At 43.7% G+C, this 19100-nt stretch overlaps 1 protein-coding gene across 2 annotated transcripts in view; it reads left to right on the top strand.

Moving 5' to 3' along the window:
- glb1 (galactosidase, beta 1) overlaps positions 1-19100 on the top strand; it is a 99298-nt gene that overhangs the window by 27985 nt on the left and 52213 nt on the right. For both annotated transcript variants that reach the window (XM_068055115.1, XM_068055106.1), the window contains exons 8-12: positions 2262-2383; positions 2479-2519; positions 7798-7910; positions 12919-12993; positions 14689-14778. In XM_068055115.1, coding sequence (XP_067911216.1) covers positions 2262-2383; positions 2479-2519; positions 7798-7910; positions 12919-12993; positions 14689-14778 — 441 coding nt within the window. The remainder of the gene's footprint in view (positions 1-2261; positions 2384-2478; positions 2520-7797; positions 7911-12918; positions 12994-14688; positions 14779-19100) is intronic.

The raw sequence follows: 19100 nt of genomic DNA, 5'->3' as shown, positions 1-19100 counted from the left end.
TAACTAAATTATAGTGGTAGAGATGATCCTTAAACTTACTCCTGATAATTGATTTCATTATTTTACTTGCCATGGAATTAAGACTAATGAGTCTTTGGTTGCCTGTGTCTGTTTTGTTGCTGTAACAAACCATGGGCACATTAGTCTGTTTCCAGTATAGTTGTATCTTTCCAATGCCCATTGACTCCCTCATGATAATAGTTAGTGCCTCTCAAATCTCCTCCTTTGTCTATCTCATATCTGAGATAAATACCGTCTATATCAAGGGATTTGTTTTAAGCTGATTTAGCTTGCTGAGAAATTCTATCTCCTATCTGGTGATGTCATTGATTATACTTGAGCTATCTTTGCTGAGAGCAGTTGTTCCCTGAACAAGATGCTGGGCAACTCCCTGTTTTTCTGAAAGTGGTACGGGATCGTTGATATCCACCTAACCAGCCAGACAGTTTGTCTCATCTGAAGGTAATTGAAGGGTTTTGATCTGTAGAAAGCACAATTACAAGAGGGTCTGATGGAACAGCAAGCTTGGAGGGATGAGCAGTAGGAAGGGATCCCAGATTCTGGGTTGCATTTGATGAGGTTTTGCTGTCAAAAATCAAGGTGGGAAGGGAATTCTTGGGCACTGAAGGCAGGTAGCAGTATAAGACAATTTGGAGGGAGATTTCAGAAGCTGTTAGTGCAACTTCCTCCATCTTAAAGAGTTGCAGAATGAGGTTAAATTACTGCAACAGTGGCCAAGGGAAGTCCATGCATTCATTTTAATCGACAGCCTCTTCTACTGATGGAGGCTTCACTAATCTCCCTACCTCTAATACTCTTTTTTTTTTTTTGCCCTTACTTGCGTGTCAGGGAAAAAGGGAAACATCCCATGATCAGAGAACTGAAACTGGGGGAGGAACATCAACATCAAACACTCAGTCCATGAGAACGTGAAGCTGTGCAAATAATAGAGACAAATGGCCATGGGACATGGAGTCAAGGTGGCAACATGTTAGTAAAGTTAAGGCGAGGGTTATCGTAAAGGGTCATCGAAGTTGACCATAAGGATCTTGAGGAAGGGTCAATATCTTGAAGCATTTATTGTTTTTCCACGGATGCTGACTGACCTACAGGATGTTTCCACCTTTTTCTGTTTTAGTTTTCTCAAGAAAACTGCGCCTTTTCAAAATATTGCACAGCTCTCATACCTGTTTTTCAAGGTCTAGTTTCACTGTGTGTGTACAGCTGAACAAGCTCTTCTGTGTTTCACAGCCCTGGGGCGTGCCGTGGAGCAAGAGCCTGGCTACTCTATTGATCACCAGCCATTTTCAGAACTGCAATTGCTGCCTCTTCACCAACTCTGTCAGGGCATCTTAACCTGTTCAAGCAGCAACACAGACACCAACTTGGGGGCAAGTTGTCTGAGAGTTAGAAGGGTTTTCACTGGGTGAAGCACTACTGAGCATATTAATATCTGTCTCTACATGCAATTCCTGTCAGAGCCACTCAACTTTCTGTTGTCATGTTTTTTTTCACGCTTACTGTATCAACTTTGCAACAGTATAAATTCTTGCCTCCAAAATATAAAATGGTAAATGCCAATGTAAACCTATTACTCTGTGCAGTCTAACCACTGGGTTCCTTAAATGCTTTCAAAATGCTTTCTGAAGCCTTTTCATCCACTGCTTTTGATTCTAACTGCAAAATATGGATTTGAACAAAAAAATTAAAGATATTTCATAACATTTCTCCATTATATTATCTTTTATGAAGAGTTTTGATAGTGAATAGGGAAAGATTGTTTCCTCTGGTTGGAAAGTTAGTGGCAAGTGTTAATTTGAAAACAAGGAGGAGAATTTTAAAATTGAGGCATTGCCAATGTAGGCTAGTGAGAACAGGGGTGATGGATGAACGAGACTTCGTGTGAGTTAAGACATGGGCAGCAGAGTTTTGGATGACCTCAAGTTTACAGAGGGTAGAATGTGGGAGCCTGGCCAGGAGTGTGTTGGAGTAGTCCAATAGTTGGACTAAGGGAGACTTGGATAAATATTTGAAGCAGAGGAAGATGCACGACTATGGGGAGAGTGCAATTAGTTGGCATAATATGTCACTTGTTGTCTTATGATGTAAGTATCTATGAATGTAATATACAAGTGAATGTAATGTACTTTTGGATATAATTTGCAGTGGGGTGTGATTGACATTTACAGGTGGGATTTTTTTCAGGGTAAATAGTATGAGTCAAATGTTGAGGTAATGAATGAGTTACTTTTTTTTATTAGGTAAACTCTGAGTTTTATACAGGATGGCTGGATCACTGGGGTCGAAAACACTCTGTGATTAAGAAGGAAACTGTTGCTAAATCACTGGATGAAATTCTTGCCCTTGGAGCCAATGTTAATATGTAAGTATTACCATTGAGCTCTCTAATGAGTTTCAGATGTTCCAAAACTGTTGCAATTCTCTTTTAAAATCTAATCTTTATTTTGATCTCTTCAGGTACATGTTTGAAGGTGGAACAAACTTTGGCTACTGGAATGGTGAGAGTCTAAAAGTAAATTTAATGCTACCGATTACTGGTAACAGAGTCTCTCAACAACTTTAACTAATAGTACAAATCATTGAGCTTCTAATGGTAATTTCCACAGTACCAATCACTAATTACTGGGGTTAATAGGAGTTTTAAAAATAATTTTACTAGTACTAATTACTTGGAAAGGCGCCCGAGGGCAGAAGGTTAATTAACAACTGGCTCATGAAAGCAAAGTGTCAGCAGGCGATAAATAGTGTTTACAAGTACACCGAAAAGGTCGGAAAACATTTCAGTTGGCAAAAGTAAAATTCCTCCTTATAACATGTGCTTTAGACTTGGGCACAATCTCAAGTTGCTAACAATGCAAAAGTCAGAGGTTTGGCAAACAGTGAGAAAGACTGAATAAGACCAGAGAAGAAAGAGCTTGCATTTATGTAGCACCTTTCATGCCTTAGGATGTTCCAAAGTGCTCCAAAGCTTTTTTCAAGTTAGTCATTGTTAGAAGGACACACGACAACCAATTTACACACAGCGAGGTCCCATAAATAACAATGAGATAAATGAGATGTTAATGTTTTAGTAGTGTTGACACCTAGAATGCTCTCCCCATCTTCAGATAATATCCACGGGATACTCCCAGCACATGTGTCGAGAGTGCCTTTTAAATATTTAAATAAACTAACTTCATTATCATGTGAGGTCACCTCATTCTGGTGCAGGAAGTGCCCTGATTTTCTGCAGCTCTAGCTCTAAAGCATCAGGAGCACTTTCTCAGCCAGAATGAGTCAGCGCTCAATGCTATCATATTGCCACTCTTGGCTTCACATGGTGCAAGACTCCCACACAATGTGGTGCAATTGGTTTAACTTCTGTTCCTGTGCCCTTATAAAACCAAAGAACCCCCATGCACTAGTCCACTTGGAGGGATTCTTATTTAACATAGATAGATTCACTCTGCTATCTCTCCTGCCAACAGTCCTGAGGTTATTTCTCTCCAGCACTATTGCCTTGACTCCTTTCATAGCCTTTCCACTGTCTTTTTTTTTTGATATCAGTGCTGATTTTAAAAAAAAAGGCTTCTTTTCAAAGACTGGCAGCCATCAAAGGCTCAAAACAGCAACCTATTTGCGCATTTAAAACCCCTCATGACTGCCACTGCACAACACGAGACTGACTGGAGCAGCTGACCACTATCGACAAGCGTTTCCCCTAAGGTGTCTCTGGACTGTGAAATCTTTATCCAAGGTGTGGGGTGCTGTTTGCTGCCAGTCTGCTCGGTGCTTGGGGTTAACCTGCAAGCTCTCCCTCTGGCGTACTCTCGGGTGTGGGTTGTTCAGACCTTGTGCAATTCAGTCAGCTATTTCAGAAGCTAAGCGTACCAGACTAATCAACTAATCAGCCCTGCATTGCACTGATCTCAACATATATACATAGGAGCAGGAGTAGGCCATTCAGCCCATCGAGACTGCTCTGCCATTCAATTAGGTCATGGCTGATCATCTACCTCAATGACACTTTCCCGCGTTGTCCCCCTATCCCTTGGTGACATTAGTATCCAGATTTCTGTCTTGGACATGCTCAATGATCTCCTCTTCCTTGAGCTACTTGTCAAAAGCCTCTGGTATCTTGCAACCCTCTTGCTTGTGTCCCACTTGTAGTGACTGAGCGAAGGAGACAATCTGTGTACATCAACAGTACCCACATAACAGGCCATTTCATATCTTACAAGCTCATGTGGATTGTTGATTTGCATTGCAGGGTTTTCAAGTGACCAGCGCTACTTTAACATGTGACCTGCCTTGCCACATTCAAGAAACATGGGGGTAGAAATTCCACAGAGCTTCTCCTGATCTCCTGCTGTAACTTCGGTCAGAGATTGGCGGAAACACGAGAAGAATGGCCTAAGCGGGAGATTGGAAAATCCCTGCCAAAATTGCAGGCGCCAGTCTCACTTTCTGCAAATCTCCCATCCAGGGTGGGTTCACCATTTGCTCGCTGAGCAACTTGTCAGTAGAATGGTGAGAGATTTCTGGACTCCAGCCGTCCGATGCCTTGCCTGTGCTCGCGAGGGCGCAAATTGATCAGTACTTGTGGCTATCTGCTCGGGTTTTACACTCTTGATGAAGTTTCTCGATTCTTAAATTGTCTGGAGCTATTTCCGGGAATCTAGTCTTTAACATTAGATAATAAAGACTCTGGTAATTTGCTGCACCTTCGCTTCCTAACCACATCTGCCAGTGTCTTCGAGTGGAACAACCATTCCCTACAAGTGCTGCCCCGGACTATTTCTTAGTGCCTTAAATTTCTGCCTCTTTGCTTCAGGAGTTGCTCCATAAATCTTGCCACTTAACAGTGGCAGGATATCATAGTCCGTACTATTGGCAGCATTAACACAAGAAAATACTTTTCAAACCTCATGATGTACGAAGTCTGCTGATCCATTTTTTTTTTTGTTGCATTTGTGGTGACAGACTAACACATGAAACGCCCAAATAAAACCATCAAAGTCACCCCCTTTAAAATTTCAAATAAGATTTGATTTCTGAACTCTCGTATAGTGGAATCACTGTGGAACTGTGTTTCTCAATGATCTTTCTCCCTCATGCATGCCTCATTTTGGGTTCAGCTTTTTCTCTGCCTCCAATTTCAACATTTTGACCCGAAATGTCTTACTGCTGAGCCTGATGATGAGACTGGTTTTTCCCAGCTACCAATCTGCCTTTTTTGATCTAGTCAACATTATTTATTGCTGTTTCAGATTTTAAATGTTTTGGATTACCTTTGTTATTAGTGTAACTTTGTAGACTGGGTATTTGGGACCAATTGTTACAAACCCGGATCTGCTACAGGTACCCATTCAGGTTCAGTGGAATGAGTCACTTGCTGAAGTGGTCTGGGTGTCTTTTTTTAATTCAGTTTGACTCTTTGTCCTGTTTCCGGTAGCACTGTGGTGCGACAATGAAACTTGCTGGTGTATCTTCACATTCTTCCCCTGCAGAACAGTGGAAGAATGCACAGGCTGATTAACAGTCTGACCGGGTCTATCAGACTGTCACACAGCTTTGACAGACCGACATCATGTGAATGCTCCCTCCATGGCTGCGATTGTCGTTATAGCAGCCGATTCTGTTTCATGGACTCCCGCACCCATATAGTGAGGGGGGAACCACCCACGCCCACGGGGTGAAAGTATTTGCTGGATGTCAACCCAAGTGAGATGGGCCAAATGGCCTCCTCCCTTAGTGTCTGTCTTTATTGACAGAATTTTGGAAGTCGGGCGGAGGCTAACGGGCCCGGAATTTCCCACTGGTGTGCCAGTTTTTTGGAACGGTCCCACCTCCAACCTATTTTTAAGGAGGCCATGTCTGGAGTGAGATGACTACCTGCCCACAAGTAGCAGGTAACCAACAGAGGCCATTTTCTCCCACGTTGACTGGAATTTTCCTATTGGTACGTGGGCCCCCTGCAGTGGTCAAAACAAGGCAAGTGAAAGAAGGCAGCCTCCTGGTGGCACACTGGGGTGGGGGGGGGGGCATGCTCTTTTTCACTGTTTAAGCATTCCCTCCCACCCCCCCGCAGCTGACTTATAAATGGGCATAAAGCTGTTCTGTAGAGGGGACCCCCCCACCACCACCCCCCCCCCCCCCACCGGACCCACAAAGGCCATCTGATAACTGTGGCTATTTGTATTCTCAACGATTTTAAAAGTGCTGAGAGGGCATCTCCAACTTGAGATGCCCTCCCTGCTGTTACGACCAACCGCTCCAGTCAAAGCCCCCCAATCAAAATATACGATTCTGATTGTGGTGGGATAAATGCACTGTTAATTCAATCCCGTCATTCCACAGATCGCCTTATGTATCATTTAAAACTTTCCAAATTAAAGAAAGACCCAACCAGATTGTACCATCTATTAACCCCTGAATGAGGCTAACCAAACCAGGTGTCTTTAAATCAATAAATTAACTCTTTAATTAGAAGAACTAAATTCTTAAACACTATGAAGATATAAAACATTTAAAAATAGAAAAAAATAGAGTCCTTGCAAATTTATAGTCCAATGTTGCTTGAAGTCCTCACAGAATGTTGCTTGAAGTCCTCACAGTTGTCCGATGCGGAAAAAAGATTCTTCCACAGTAGAACAGTCCATAGTCTAACTCCAGCAGTAGGTGATGCTTTCCTTCTCCAGCGAATTTCAGCAATTAACAACTTGCAAACACTTTCAATAGCATCAATCTGACTTTTTAGAGTTTTTGAGGGATAAAAGATTGTCACAGTCTAACTTCCCTTCCTTCAGTTCAAATTATCAGAGATTTCTATTTTGGCTTGACTTTTTTTTTAAGAACTTGGAGAGATAATAATTAAACAGACTAAAATCCTATTCCCTTCAGTTTAAATGGTTGAGAGCTCTTTTTTTTCAGGTGCTAAACACCACAGCTGTCTGTCTCTGTGTCCTGTGTCTGTGTTCTGTTAGAACAAACTGTCTTCAACTAAAAAGCCAATTCAAAATTGAATTGTAACAAATGTATTGCTTGATACTCACTCCCAGTGGCTGTATCTGTGGTAACGAGCATGCACCCTTTGAATCACAATCTCCAAATGGCTGTTTCTGAGGCAACGAAAATGCACCTTCCTGTAACTCCTGAGGCTTGCTGTTTCTTAAAGCAATACTGATACTTTGTAAGCCTTAAAGGCAAACCACATATTCATGGAAAAAAAATCTACAGGACCATGACACTGTCCCTTACCTGCATTGGCAGGCTGCAGCTTTCTCACTGCTGGATGGCATCCCTATTGGCCCTCCAGCATCAGGATCCCAGCCGCCGTCCTTAGTTGGAAATGATCCCGATGTACGGGACCCAACTCCAAAACAAAAATCCTGCCCTATGTCTTGCGAATGAGCAGATGTTGATGAAGGAATAAGAAACTTCTTGAAAAAACATCAAAGAACGCAATTCTTTTTTTTTAAACTTAATTTGAACATTCTTAAATATTGGGTGTGTCCCAAATCCTTTATGTCTTTAATCTGGGGAATGCTGTCAGGCTGCCAGTAACAGGCCTCAATGCCTCCTGTATGGAGATGGTGTTTCCTGCTGGCAGTGTAAGAGGGAAATAGGGCCCCGAAGCAAACCCCGCCCATTATCATTTGCATGCTTTACATGGTATAATGTTCTTGCTCTTGTATTATATCCACTAACTTGACATGAGTAGCAGCATGGGAGCTTTGTGTATTTGTCAAAAAAAATGTTTTTCTATTTTTGAACCTTTAATTTTATTTGTTATAGGAGCAAACTCTCCCTATTTGCCACAGCCAACGAGCTATGACTACGACGCCCCTCTATCAGAGGCCGGGGACCCAACTGACAAATACTTCAGCATTCGGGAAGTTATTGGAAAGGTAAGGGATGCGTCCTCCATCTTGACAAGCCTCCTCAGCAACTTAAAAAAAAAAAATTGAATTTGAAAATGGCCACAGCTGCTGGGCCACCATTGTGGAGGCGGACTCCACCTCCCCTCCCCTCCCCTCCCCGCCCCCCCCCCCCCCCCCACCCTCGACAGGGCGGTCTCTGGCCACAGCTGCAGCCAGGTAGGCGGAGAGGGCCTCAAAGCCTGCCTGGAATGCTGGTTCTCCCGAGTCTGCCACCAGGAGGCTGTTCCCAGGCATCTGTCCAGTTCCCGACACTGCATGCGGAAAATTCTAGTCGGCCTCCGATAATTGGCCTTTTAATCAATTCCGCCCTCGATTCCACCTCCAGGATAGTGGCCTGAGGGAGGGATGTCACTGTCCAACAGGCACGCTGGCCAGCAGCACAAAATTACCTGCCCTACCTCCTCTGTTCTCACCTCCGTATTGGGGTGAAAATTCACCCCTATATCTGCATGAAATGAGCGAGGAAAATAGAGGAATAGCAGAGAAGGAAGAAGAAACAGAAGATGAGTAAAGCCACACAGAGGAGAAATTGGAGAGTTAGAGAATAAATGAAATAAGACATCAAAAGAATTTAAATGATCTTGGATGCTTCCTTATGATCTGGAAGTATTAATGTATGTATAGGAAAGTTTGCAGGGATATGGGCAAATATATAAAAAGTGGAATATACATAGGAACACAAGAATGGGACCAGAAAAGGTCATTTAGGTTGTCAGGTGCTCTGTGTCCAAGATCAAGTCCATGTACAATCTGTCCTCTCCTGGAAAATAAATCATTTTATAATTGACATTAATTTCACTAATATAAGATATTTTAGGTTGACCCTTTTTATCCATTCATGGAATGTGGGTGTCACTGGCAAGCTAAGTCTTCACAGCCCTTAAATAGGTGGTGGTGAGCCACCTTCTTGAACTGCTTTAGTCTGTGTGGTCTGTTAAGTAGGGAGTTCCAAGCTTTTGACCCAGTGTGATGAAGGGACCGGGATATATGTCCAAGTCCGGGTGGTGTGTGGCTTGGAGGGGAACTTGCTGATGGTGGTGTTCCCAGGTGCCTGCTGCCCTTGGCCTTTTCTGTGGTAGAGGTCACGGGTTTGGGCTGGTTGCCTCTCTTTTGCCAGTCCCCTGAACCAGGAATCTGTGCAAAATTATATCCTGTTTGTTCAATTAGTTGAGGTTCAGGGAAAATTTTCTTTGACCTCGCACATCATCAGAATATGCATCTGTCAACGGATCTTGACTCTTCAGTCGTCTTCCATTGCTTTGCACAGGTGCTGTTTCCTTGATTTCGCTAACATGAGAACCCGTTCACAGGACATCTGATTGTCTTTATTGATGTTTATTTTCATCATCTTCAATTGTATCCAAAGCAAAGAGTCAGCCTGGCTCAGTGATAGAACTTTCGCCTCACTCCAGGTCTTGTACACTTCGTCGAAGATGACCTTTCAGTGCAATACTGAGGGAGTGCTGCATCGTTAGAGGTGCTGTCTTTCAGATGAGACACAGAAGATCGCCTGGCATTATTTAAGTTGTGCCAGCATCCTAACCAAATGAGATTAGCTGGTCAGTCAGCTGGTTGCTGTCTGTGTGACTTTGTCTGTAAATTGGCGACTGCATTTGCGAACAAAGCAAGTCACTCTACCTCAAAAAAATAATTTGTTGATTGTGCTTTGAGATGTCCTGTGGATGTGGGAATTGCTGTATAGGTTTGTTTATCTAATGCCATCTCCTGCTGCTCCTCACACCCTTAAAAATTCCTCTTTCTGTAGAAACTATCGAATTACTTCTTAAAAATCTGGCATCTGCTTCTTGTAGCACAAAATTCTGATTGCCCTGTGTAAAGAAATTTTTCCTTGCCTTCCTTTTTAATCTGTTTACTGATTATCTTAAATTTGTGCTTGATGTACTTGTCAATGGAAACAATATGTCACTGTTTATCTTATCGTAATTCTAAGGATAGGCAGAGGCTGGAGTCGTTGTCTGTGTACCAGAAATGAAAGCTCTAGATGCAGAAGTCAAAACACCTACACATTTATTTAGATTTTAGATTTAGAGATACAGCACTGAAACAGGCCCTTCGGCCCACCGAGTCTGTGCCGACCATTAACCACCCATTTATACTAATCCTACACTAATCGCAAAGTCCTACCACATCCTCACCTGTCCCTATATTCCCCTACCACCTACCTATACTAGGGGCAATTTATAATGGCCAATTTACCTATCAACCTGCAAGTCTTTGGCATGTGGGAGGAAACCGGTGCACCCGGAGGAAACCCACGCAGACGCAGGGAGAACTTGCAAACTCCACACAGTGCAGTACCCAGAATTGAACCCGGGTTGCTGGAGCTGTGAGGCTGCGGTGCTAACCACTGCGCCACTGTGCTGTACATGAACATACACACAGACAACACATGGTTGTGCTTTGCTGTGGAAGATCACCTTACTGTCCTTGAGCTCAACTTTCTAGATCTTTTAAACTTGGATGACAATTTTGCAATTTTATTGTCTTTTTAATTACTTCACCACAAGCTTATACCAGTCTTTATCAAGAAGTTCCAGGCTCTCTAAATATTTGTCATGGTCTCGAGGTCCAGAAGGTTGGTGTTTAGGGTAAGCAAAGCATGGAAGGTGTTTATCATGGCTACGTGACAGATACATCTCTCATGAATTTGTGAGAGAGTTCAGATTTAAATATAATCTATGTGTTGTTCAAGCTGTTTGTGACCTCTGTGAAGACTGCCTTCAGGCTTAATCCAAAATAAGTTCTTTATTTGCTCTCTGTCCCTTAACAATAACCATTCATGCTCTTGAACATCATCACCGTTCCAATAAAAACTCTTAACTTCTCAAGTCTGTCTTCATAACTGTAATCCCTTCAAGTCAAAGCAGAAAATGCTAGAAATACTCAACAGGCCTGGCAGCGTCTGAAGAGAGAAACCAAGTTAATGTTTCATGTCTGTGACCTTTCGTCAGATGACAGACGCAGATCTGAAACATTGGACCTGATTTTTAGGCCACGTCGGGGTCAGAATTAGAGATGGGCGAGCTCTAAAAATAGTGCTGCAGCCTGTGTGCTGCTTCCCCAGCTCTATCCCACCCCATACCATTTTCCAGGAGGCAGGATGTGGGGGTAGCAAGTAGCAGATTGGGCTCTTTAAGAGTGACTTAAGGCCAATTGAAGGTGACCAACTGGGATTTGCCAGTCAGCCTCCAGGTTCCCTGCCAGCCTGGGTGCAGCAGCAGCTGCAGGCCACCCTATAAGAGAGGTTCCCCTCAGCAGCCTGGCTGCAAAAGCCATTTTTTCTTTAAACATTTGGAGAGAGGGGTCTCCATTTTGAAGCACTTCTCTCTGTCTCTCACACACACAGCTGTCATGGCATCCTGCTGCTGCTTACAAGCTGTAAGGCCTCTGATTCGCCCTCCAGCTTTGAGAGCCTGCCCACCATCCTTAATTGGATGGCAACGATGCCCTTTCCCCACTACTTGCCACTCTGGGGCAAATTACAATAAGTGACTGTTTTCTCTGTTTTTGGTGGTGTTGGTTGAGGGATAAATATTGATAAAAACACTGGGAGAGATAACGCCTCTGGATTTTCTATGTCCACTTGAAAAAGCAGACCGGAACTCAGGTTAACAGCTCATTTGCTCATTTGAAGGACAGTACCTCCAACAGTACAGCACTCCTTCAGTACTACACTGAAGTGGCAGCCTTAATTTTTGCTTGAGTTCCTTGAGTCAGTCTTGGATCCACAGTATTCTGAGGTGAGAAAAGTACTGATTAAACCCTGGATCAAAAAGGTATGACTGCCCCTAACTCTGGGAGCTCCAACTACCCCTGGTTTGATGGTGGGCCCTAACTGCTCCTGGATTTTTGGAATATACACCTGCATTTTGGAACTGTGACCTCCCAGATTCGGTCCCTAGCTTCACTTGGCTCTTTTTTTTTCTAACTCTGACTATCTGAGCTTTAACACACCCTGGATGTCTGGACTTTGAATGAAGGAGAAATGGCCAATAATGATAATGGAAGTAGGAGTCTGGTGAGTTGCATAATTTCACAGAGGTCTGAGAGCTGTCCAGGAGTTTTTTCCACCTTTGAAGAAGAATGCTCCACATTTCAGGTCAATTCCACAATGTCCACAACATTATCAATGTATCTGACACCAAATAACACTGGCTGTCTTCACTATGGGTTCTGTCGAAACCTCCTGTTTGTGCTGGCATGTGGCTCCTTGCCAGATTAAGTCACAATATGTGAGCAGGCATTCAGATTGGTGTATTAGTAATCACAGAACGTTAATTGAAAAGGACTGATGCAAGCAGGGACAGGAATGGTCAGCCATGAGCTGAAATTCCTTGCTTAATTTTGTTTTAAATTCCTTCTTGGATATGGTGTCGTTGGCAAGACTGGCATTTATTGCTTATACCTACTTGGCCTGAGAAGATGGCGATGGATTTCATTCTTGAGCCATTGCAAATTCCCCTCCAAGCCACCCACCATCCTGACTTAGAAATATATCACTGTTCCTTCATTGTCACTGGGTCAAAATCCTGGATCTCGCTCCCTAACAGCACTGTGGGTGCACCTACACCACATGAACTGCAGCGGTTCAAGAAGGTGGCTCACCACCACCTTCTCGAGGGCAATTAGGGATGGGCAACAAATGCTGGCCTTGCCAGCGATGCCCACATCCCATGACCGAAATAAAAAAAGATTCTTGAGAGTCTGAATCTACACTGATGCCTCCTTCAAAAAGAACGGGAAACTGGGCAAAGGGAGGGCTCTTTATATCGTGTGGGACGGGGAAGATTGCATTATTCTCGCGCTACCTCGGAGTGTGTGCCTGCATAGAAGTGATCTGCTCAATGATTTTTCAATGGTGATGTGCCCGTTGTAACAGGAGTTGTACTTGTAATGCATTCGACTTGTTAAGGAGGTAAAAAGCCTCATCATGTTTTTCTCTTTTCTTCATTAGTACAAAAAGTTACCTGCTGGTCCAGTACTTCCTGCAACCCCAAAGTTTGCATATGGGTTAATACAAGTTAAAAAGGTAATAATAGATTGTATAGGTTTAATGAGGTTGTATAAGGTTGAATTTGTAGTGATGTATGTACAAAAAAAAACATGATATGATAACAGTGAATTAGTGACAGGCATCAGCCTTGGCTCAGTGTTTGCAGTCTTGCCTCTGAGTTAGTAGGTTATGGGTTCAAGGCAATTCTGCGTCGGCACAGACTCGGTGGGCCGAAGGGCCTGTTTCAGTGCTGTATCTCTAAACTAAACTAAACTAAACTAAACTGAGGCCCAGTTGCTGTCTTAGTTGGGTGTAAAAGATTCTGATATTTGAAGAGAAGGGGAGTTCGCCCTTGCCATTGTTTATCTCTCAACAGATTTTCCGGTGCTTCCTTATTGCTGTTTGCAAGACTTTGCTCTTTGCAATTTGGCTGCTGTGTTTCTTACATTATGACAGTGACTACACTTGAAAGGTACTTCGTTGACTGTAAAAAAAAAAAAATCTTTGAAGTGGCCTGTGGCTATGAAAGTACCTTATTTTCAAATCCCTCATACCCTCGCCTCCTCGCTATCTCTGTAATCTCCGCCAACCCAACAGCCGTCTGAGATACCTGCTAATTCTGGCCTCTCCAGCGTCCCCAATTTCAAATGCTCCACTGTTGGTGGCTGTGCATTCACCTCCTTTTAAAAACTACCTCTTTGACCAAGCTTTTGGTTATCTGCCCAAATATCTCCTGTAAAACACCTTGGGATGTGATCACAATAGGTGCAAAATTAATCCTGTGTAGTGACACAAAGTGGCAGTAATGAATTGGCAGTCACTCTGCCCAGTTTCCTTTCTCAGTGAAGCCAATTTGTTATTGCCCATTTTCTGTGCAAAAACCAATTTCACACCCATTTTCTAAATAGACAGGCATATTCAGTCACTACTGCCATAGCATTGTTGGCACAAGGAATGCCTGCATGTTTAGTTGGCCATTGTTATGAACAGGAAGAGATTTGAATTTTGAAAGATAACAACAACAAATATAGCGTCTTTTAACGTATTGAAACATTCCAAGGCGCTTCATAGGAGCATTATAAAATAAATTGTGACACCAAGCCACATAAGGAGATATTAGGTCAGATGACCAAAAACTTGGTCAAAGAGCTAGGTTTTAAGGGGAGTCTTAAAGAAGGAAAGTGAGGTGGAGTGTCAGAGGTGTAGGGGCTCCCTGTTAAGGAGGGTTCTCTTGGTCGTGAGGCAAACAACTGCACTTGCACAACGTGGTGAAAATTTGTCAGAATCTAGCCTGTTTCTCTTCAGCTGACCTGGCGGCAGCCTGATCTGAACATGACCCCGCCTTAGGGTGGACGGGAATCTGAGAAGAGCCACCAAGGTCATGTGAATGCACCTGATTCAGGAACATTCTTCAGGATCAGTGGCAGTCAGACTGGGTGGGCACAAAGCCCACCACCTCAATTTGCCCAGGCTTTCTCCTAAAGTGGCAAAACTGGCCACTCTTTCTCCCTTTCATGGAACAATTGCTATCTCAGTAGGATCCATGTGGTTTGTGTGAAATATTCTGTTTATGGAACGCTTTGATCTTTTGCGGTTCTGTATCAAATCTATCTCCTTAATTGTCGCTTTGTATTTTGTTTCGATTTAGCTACCATTTGAATTTTAAGAATTTTGTTCATAATCTCAATCTTCACACAAAAGTTGTCTTTAACGACTGGGAATATTTTACAGTTGCAGAGTGTTGCAGAATTGATTAGCTTGCTGTCGTTCTCTGGCCCAGTCAAGTCTGTTTACCCGCTGACATTTGTGGAAATGAAACAGGTGAGACTTTTTGTATTTTCAGTGGTGAGTCATATTGAATTAGACACAAACAATTCATTCTTTCACACTGTTCATCAGATCACAAGAGTTTCCAAATTAAACAGCAACAGTCACAACATACGGCTGCCTGAGATCACATGGCATTATTTTATGTTCATTTTAAAAGGAACTTATCTTTCCCTAGCCCGCAGCACACAAAGCTGTTAGGATACTATATTGCTTTGGTTCTTAATTTTATCCAAATTCATTCTTGCGATCAGAAAAACAGAAAACACGTTAACAATTTCCCCATTACAGAGGAACCTTGATTATTTGCCCTCCCACTATCTGCATTCACGATTACACGAATTGAGATGTGGGAGTTGCAGTTTGTGTTCTGCACGTTCCAGTTAAAATGTGATTGAGCTTTAAAATGATTTTTTCTCACTTGTCTAGGTGCTCTGGAGTTGGTAGTACTTACTATTCGTGCAGCTCTGGTTCTTAGTGTTGGGCTAAGAGCCCAGCAGAAAGCAGGCATTAGGTCTGGGAGTCTAGTGGAGATGGGGACAGTATCTTCTGCTGAAACTGAGAAGGGAAGTGGATTCGGGATGCATTCAGTTTCTCCCCTACCTATATCGTTGCTCTGCCCAACTTCCTGCCAGCAAGGTGGGACAACCATTTTGTCCCTGATATTGCAGTGGCAATGGGGGGGGGGGGGGTGGTATTTTAATTTTATTAAATCCAGCAGGAGAAAAATTACAAAAAAAACTTACGTTTTTCTCGAGTTTTACTGGCATCTTGGAGGCCTCCACTCCAACCTGGAGGCAGCTGGGAAACCTGCCCAAAATAATGTTAAAGACCCAAAGTGCAGCTGCATCCAATTCTCAGAAAGCAGCAAAGCTGGGTTGTTATTTTTATAATGGAAAAATGGGGCTGCACATTGGTCAGAACCTGAAGAGATAATCAAAATCGACCAACCAGAAGCAAAACCTTACCATTTCAGACAAGGGAAATCTTAATGATGTAAAATCCTCCATTGCTCACTCCCCTCCGTCTGGCTGATTACTCAAATATTTTTTAAAAGGCTGCATGTTTCATGTTTTCTGAGTAGACCAGCGCAAGAATTTTGTTCTGTTATATATATATTTTTTAAATCATACACTGTCCCCTTTTTTGCAGGTCATCTGTTTGTGTTTTGTGGTCATTTGCAAGGTATGCTGAAGAACAGCATTTCCCCAACAAGTTTAATTTTGATATCTTTCTTTTATAAGCATCATATGATTTTCCTAAGCGTCCTATCCATTCTGTGCCTAAGCTATAATTTGGTTGGATTTTGGCTACCTCACAATCCACTATGATCAGCTCAGTCTGATACCTTACCACTTCAGCCATCGCAGTGTCAGGACCAGTGGTCGGTCATTCTGTCCCTTGAGCCAGCTCCACTATTGAACTACATCAAGCCTGATCTGTATCTTAAACTCCATCTACCCACCTTGGTTCCGTAAGCCTTAATACTTTTGACTAATAAAAAATCTACTAATCTCAGCTTTGAAATTTCCATTTGACTTTGTCCCAACAGATTCTTGGGAGAGAGTGTTGCGACTAAGTCAATTGAACATTTCAGCTTTTGGGGAGAGAGTGTTCCAGATTTCTACTACCCTTTGAGCGAAGAATTCCTTTCTGGTATCATGTCTGAACGGTCTAGCTCCAATTTATGATTATGCCCCCTTGTTCTGGACTCTGCCATCGGAGGAAATTGTTCTGTCTTTACCCTATCAAATCCTTTAATCATCTTAAACAGCTCAAATAGATTACCCCTTAATCTTCCATACACAAAGGAATACAAGCATACTGTTTGTATAATCTAAGAACTGCTTCCTATGAATGTCCAAATATCAATTAAAAGGACTAGCCTATAATTTAAGTATTCCCCATTGAAATAACAAACTCATTCTGATTATTTCAGAATTCATAGCATTTTAACTGAAGATTTAATTGGGAACTGAGTATAACTGGTCCTGGTGCTGAATTCTGTCCATATTTTATATTTAAGTTCCAGCCCAGATTAAAAGGCTTAAAGATAAGCGGCTGCAAAGGGGAGCAAATGATTTTTTCAGCCTTTTCAGTGTCTGTATGGGACAAAGGAAGTGTTTGGCAAAATGTGGAAATAGTCTATGGGAAGCTGATGGAGTAGCATCTCTTTGGTTGTTGGAGTGGAGGTGCTTTTACGTGAGGTGGGTGTTTGGAGGTTTGTCCTGTTTGGTATTCCAGGGCACTGTCCCCAGAGGACAGCTGTACAGTGTGCCTCATGGCCAATGTCAGCACCATGCACTCACACAGCAGGACCTGGCAACAGATGCCATGTCAATACAATGGAGACCATTGAACAGGCCATAGGCCTCTGAAATTGATGTTCAGATGCCTAGATCGATCTGGGGGAGCCCTGCAAAATGCGCCGAGGGTCTCGTGTCGTGTTGGTATGCTGCGCCCTGCACAACCTGGTGTTCCAGAGGAGAGTTGCACTGGAGAAGGATGACCACATTGAGCGCACTGCCGCCTCGGAGGATGATTTGGAGAAGCTCCGAGACCAGACGGCCAATAGAAATGCACCCATGCATCCAATGTCAACAGGCATTGACATGCATGCCAGGGAGACACATGATTCATTCATAAGCACATGTTTCTCCTGAAATGCTGTTAAATGTCCCTAGAAATCATTCAGTCTTTTCCCTGAGGTAGCCTGGGTGGACTTTCATTAAACACCATTACTACCTGAGTGGTCCCATCATTACATCATTCCTAAGGCTACATTCACCATTGCCCTTAAAAGTTGAATAAAGTTCTAAGGCTTTGGCATTCAGCAAATAAATATCCCCCAGTGAGACTCTAATGATACTAGGTGGGTGCATGTGTAGGCTTCTGGGTTCCTGCTCTGTCCTCCCAGCCCCTGCAGTTAATATGGAAGCCGGTTTCTTCCTTTTCTGTTCCGGTGCACGAGGTGGCCGCAGCAGACGGCCTCTGGGTGCCTGATCCTAGAGGGGCCAGCACATTCAGGGCCATCTGCATCTGTGCAGGGACGCCTCTGTCATCGGGGCTGCAATGTTTGTATCACCGTCAAAGGGGCCAAGGATATGTGGTCAATGCAAGGAGCACCTTGAGAGGAGCCTTGATAGGCTTCAGACAGCTGCTCATCGACCCTTTCAAGGTCCACCTGCCCTTCCCTGCTTACTTGGAATTGTTCAACACCTGGCAATGGGCCCATGATTCTTGGGGCCATCTTGTCTATCCTTCGCTCAACACAACTCATGGATGAGGCCATACCATGGTAGTCTTGGAGGCATCATCAGTCCCTCATCCACTACTGGACCTGCAGAATGACAAGAGCAATGTTAATGAATTGCACTTTCAACCAGCTCCTGCTGCCTCTCCTCGATCTGGAGCTTCCTGTGTTCATCAAGGCCCATAGAGAAGCCTTACTTCAAACTAGTCAGAAGGTTTAATGCCCGGAGATGTCGCGTTACTCGCTCTCAATGGGCTCCACACCCACCTTGCCATCAGCGACAGGCTGCCCTACTGTAAACCATCCTACCTCCATTGCCTTCTCCTCCATCGGCGTCACTACAGCTATGAATGGCTCACCACCTCCCATAACTGTCCTCTCCCTGGCATTGTGAATGTGCTTCTCCTGCAATCTCATACATACAAGGTCAGTCTTGTCTTATAGCCCAGCTCTGCTCGGCAGCCTGGGCAACTTTACATGTCCAGCATCGCACCATTGGGGGTGGGGGGGCCATTCAGTCTTGTCAATGCAGTGATCACTTCTGACTGATCATGGGCCTCTGGTATGAGGCAACTGGCAACTCTGTGTCTCAATGTGGACGCTGGTCCCCGGTCATGCCTGGTGCATGGGTCAGCCACCTCGCCTCACAATTCTTGGGCTGCGAGCTTGCAATTATGAATGCCACTCATCTTGCCAGACTGCAGCAGGTCATTGAAACATTGCCAGTACTGCACCCATGTTTGTGTGACCACCCTGCAGCTGCCGAATTCCTTGGCCACCTTCAGCTATGCCTTCTTCATGAGGATTGCTGTCCTCCTCCTGTCCACTGGGAACAGCTCCTCTCTGCATTCCCTCACCTCCAGGGAGGTGTAATTGAACCATGGAGTCACCCTTCCTCTGATTCCAGCCATTCCTGCACGGCCTCCCTAGTTCTGCACCCCTTCTAGTTCCCTCTTGTGTGCAGCTTATATGAAGGCTGCAGACTGGCCTGTAAGTATGCACCTTCCATTGACCTGCCGGAATTTCATTCTCCTACCTGTTATTGGCCGGCTCCCCTGCCTGC

This window comes from Heterodontus francisci, chromosome 2 (genome assembly GCF_036365525.1).
Source record: "Heterodontus francisci isolate sHetFra1 chromosome 2, sHetFra1.hap1, whole genome shotgun sequence".
In the NCBI taxonomy this organism is placed as follows: Eukaryota; Metazoa; Chordata; class Chondrichthyes; order Heterodontiformes; family Heterodontidae; genus Heterodontus; species Heterodontus francisci.
The sequence above is the reverse complement of the archived record's forward strand: the minus strand, read 5'-3'. Positions and strand labels throughout refer to the sequence as shown.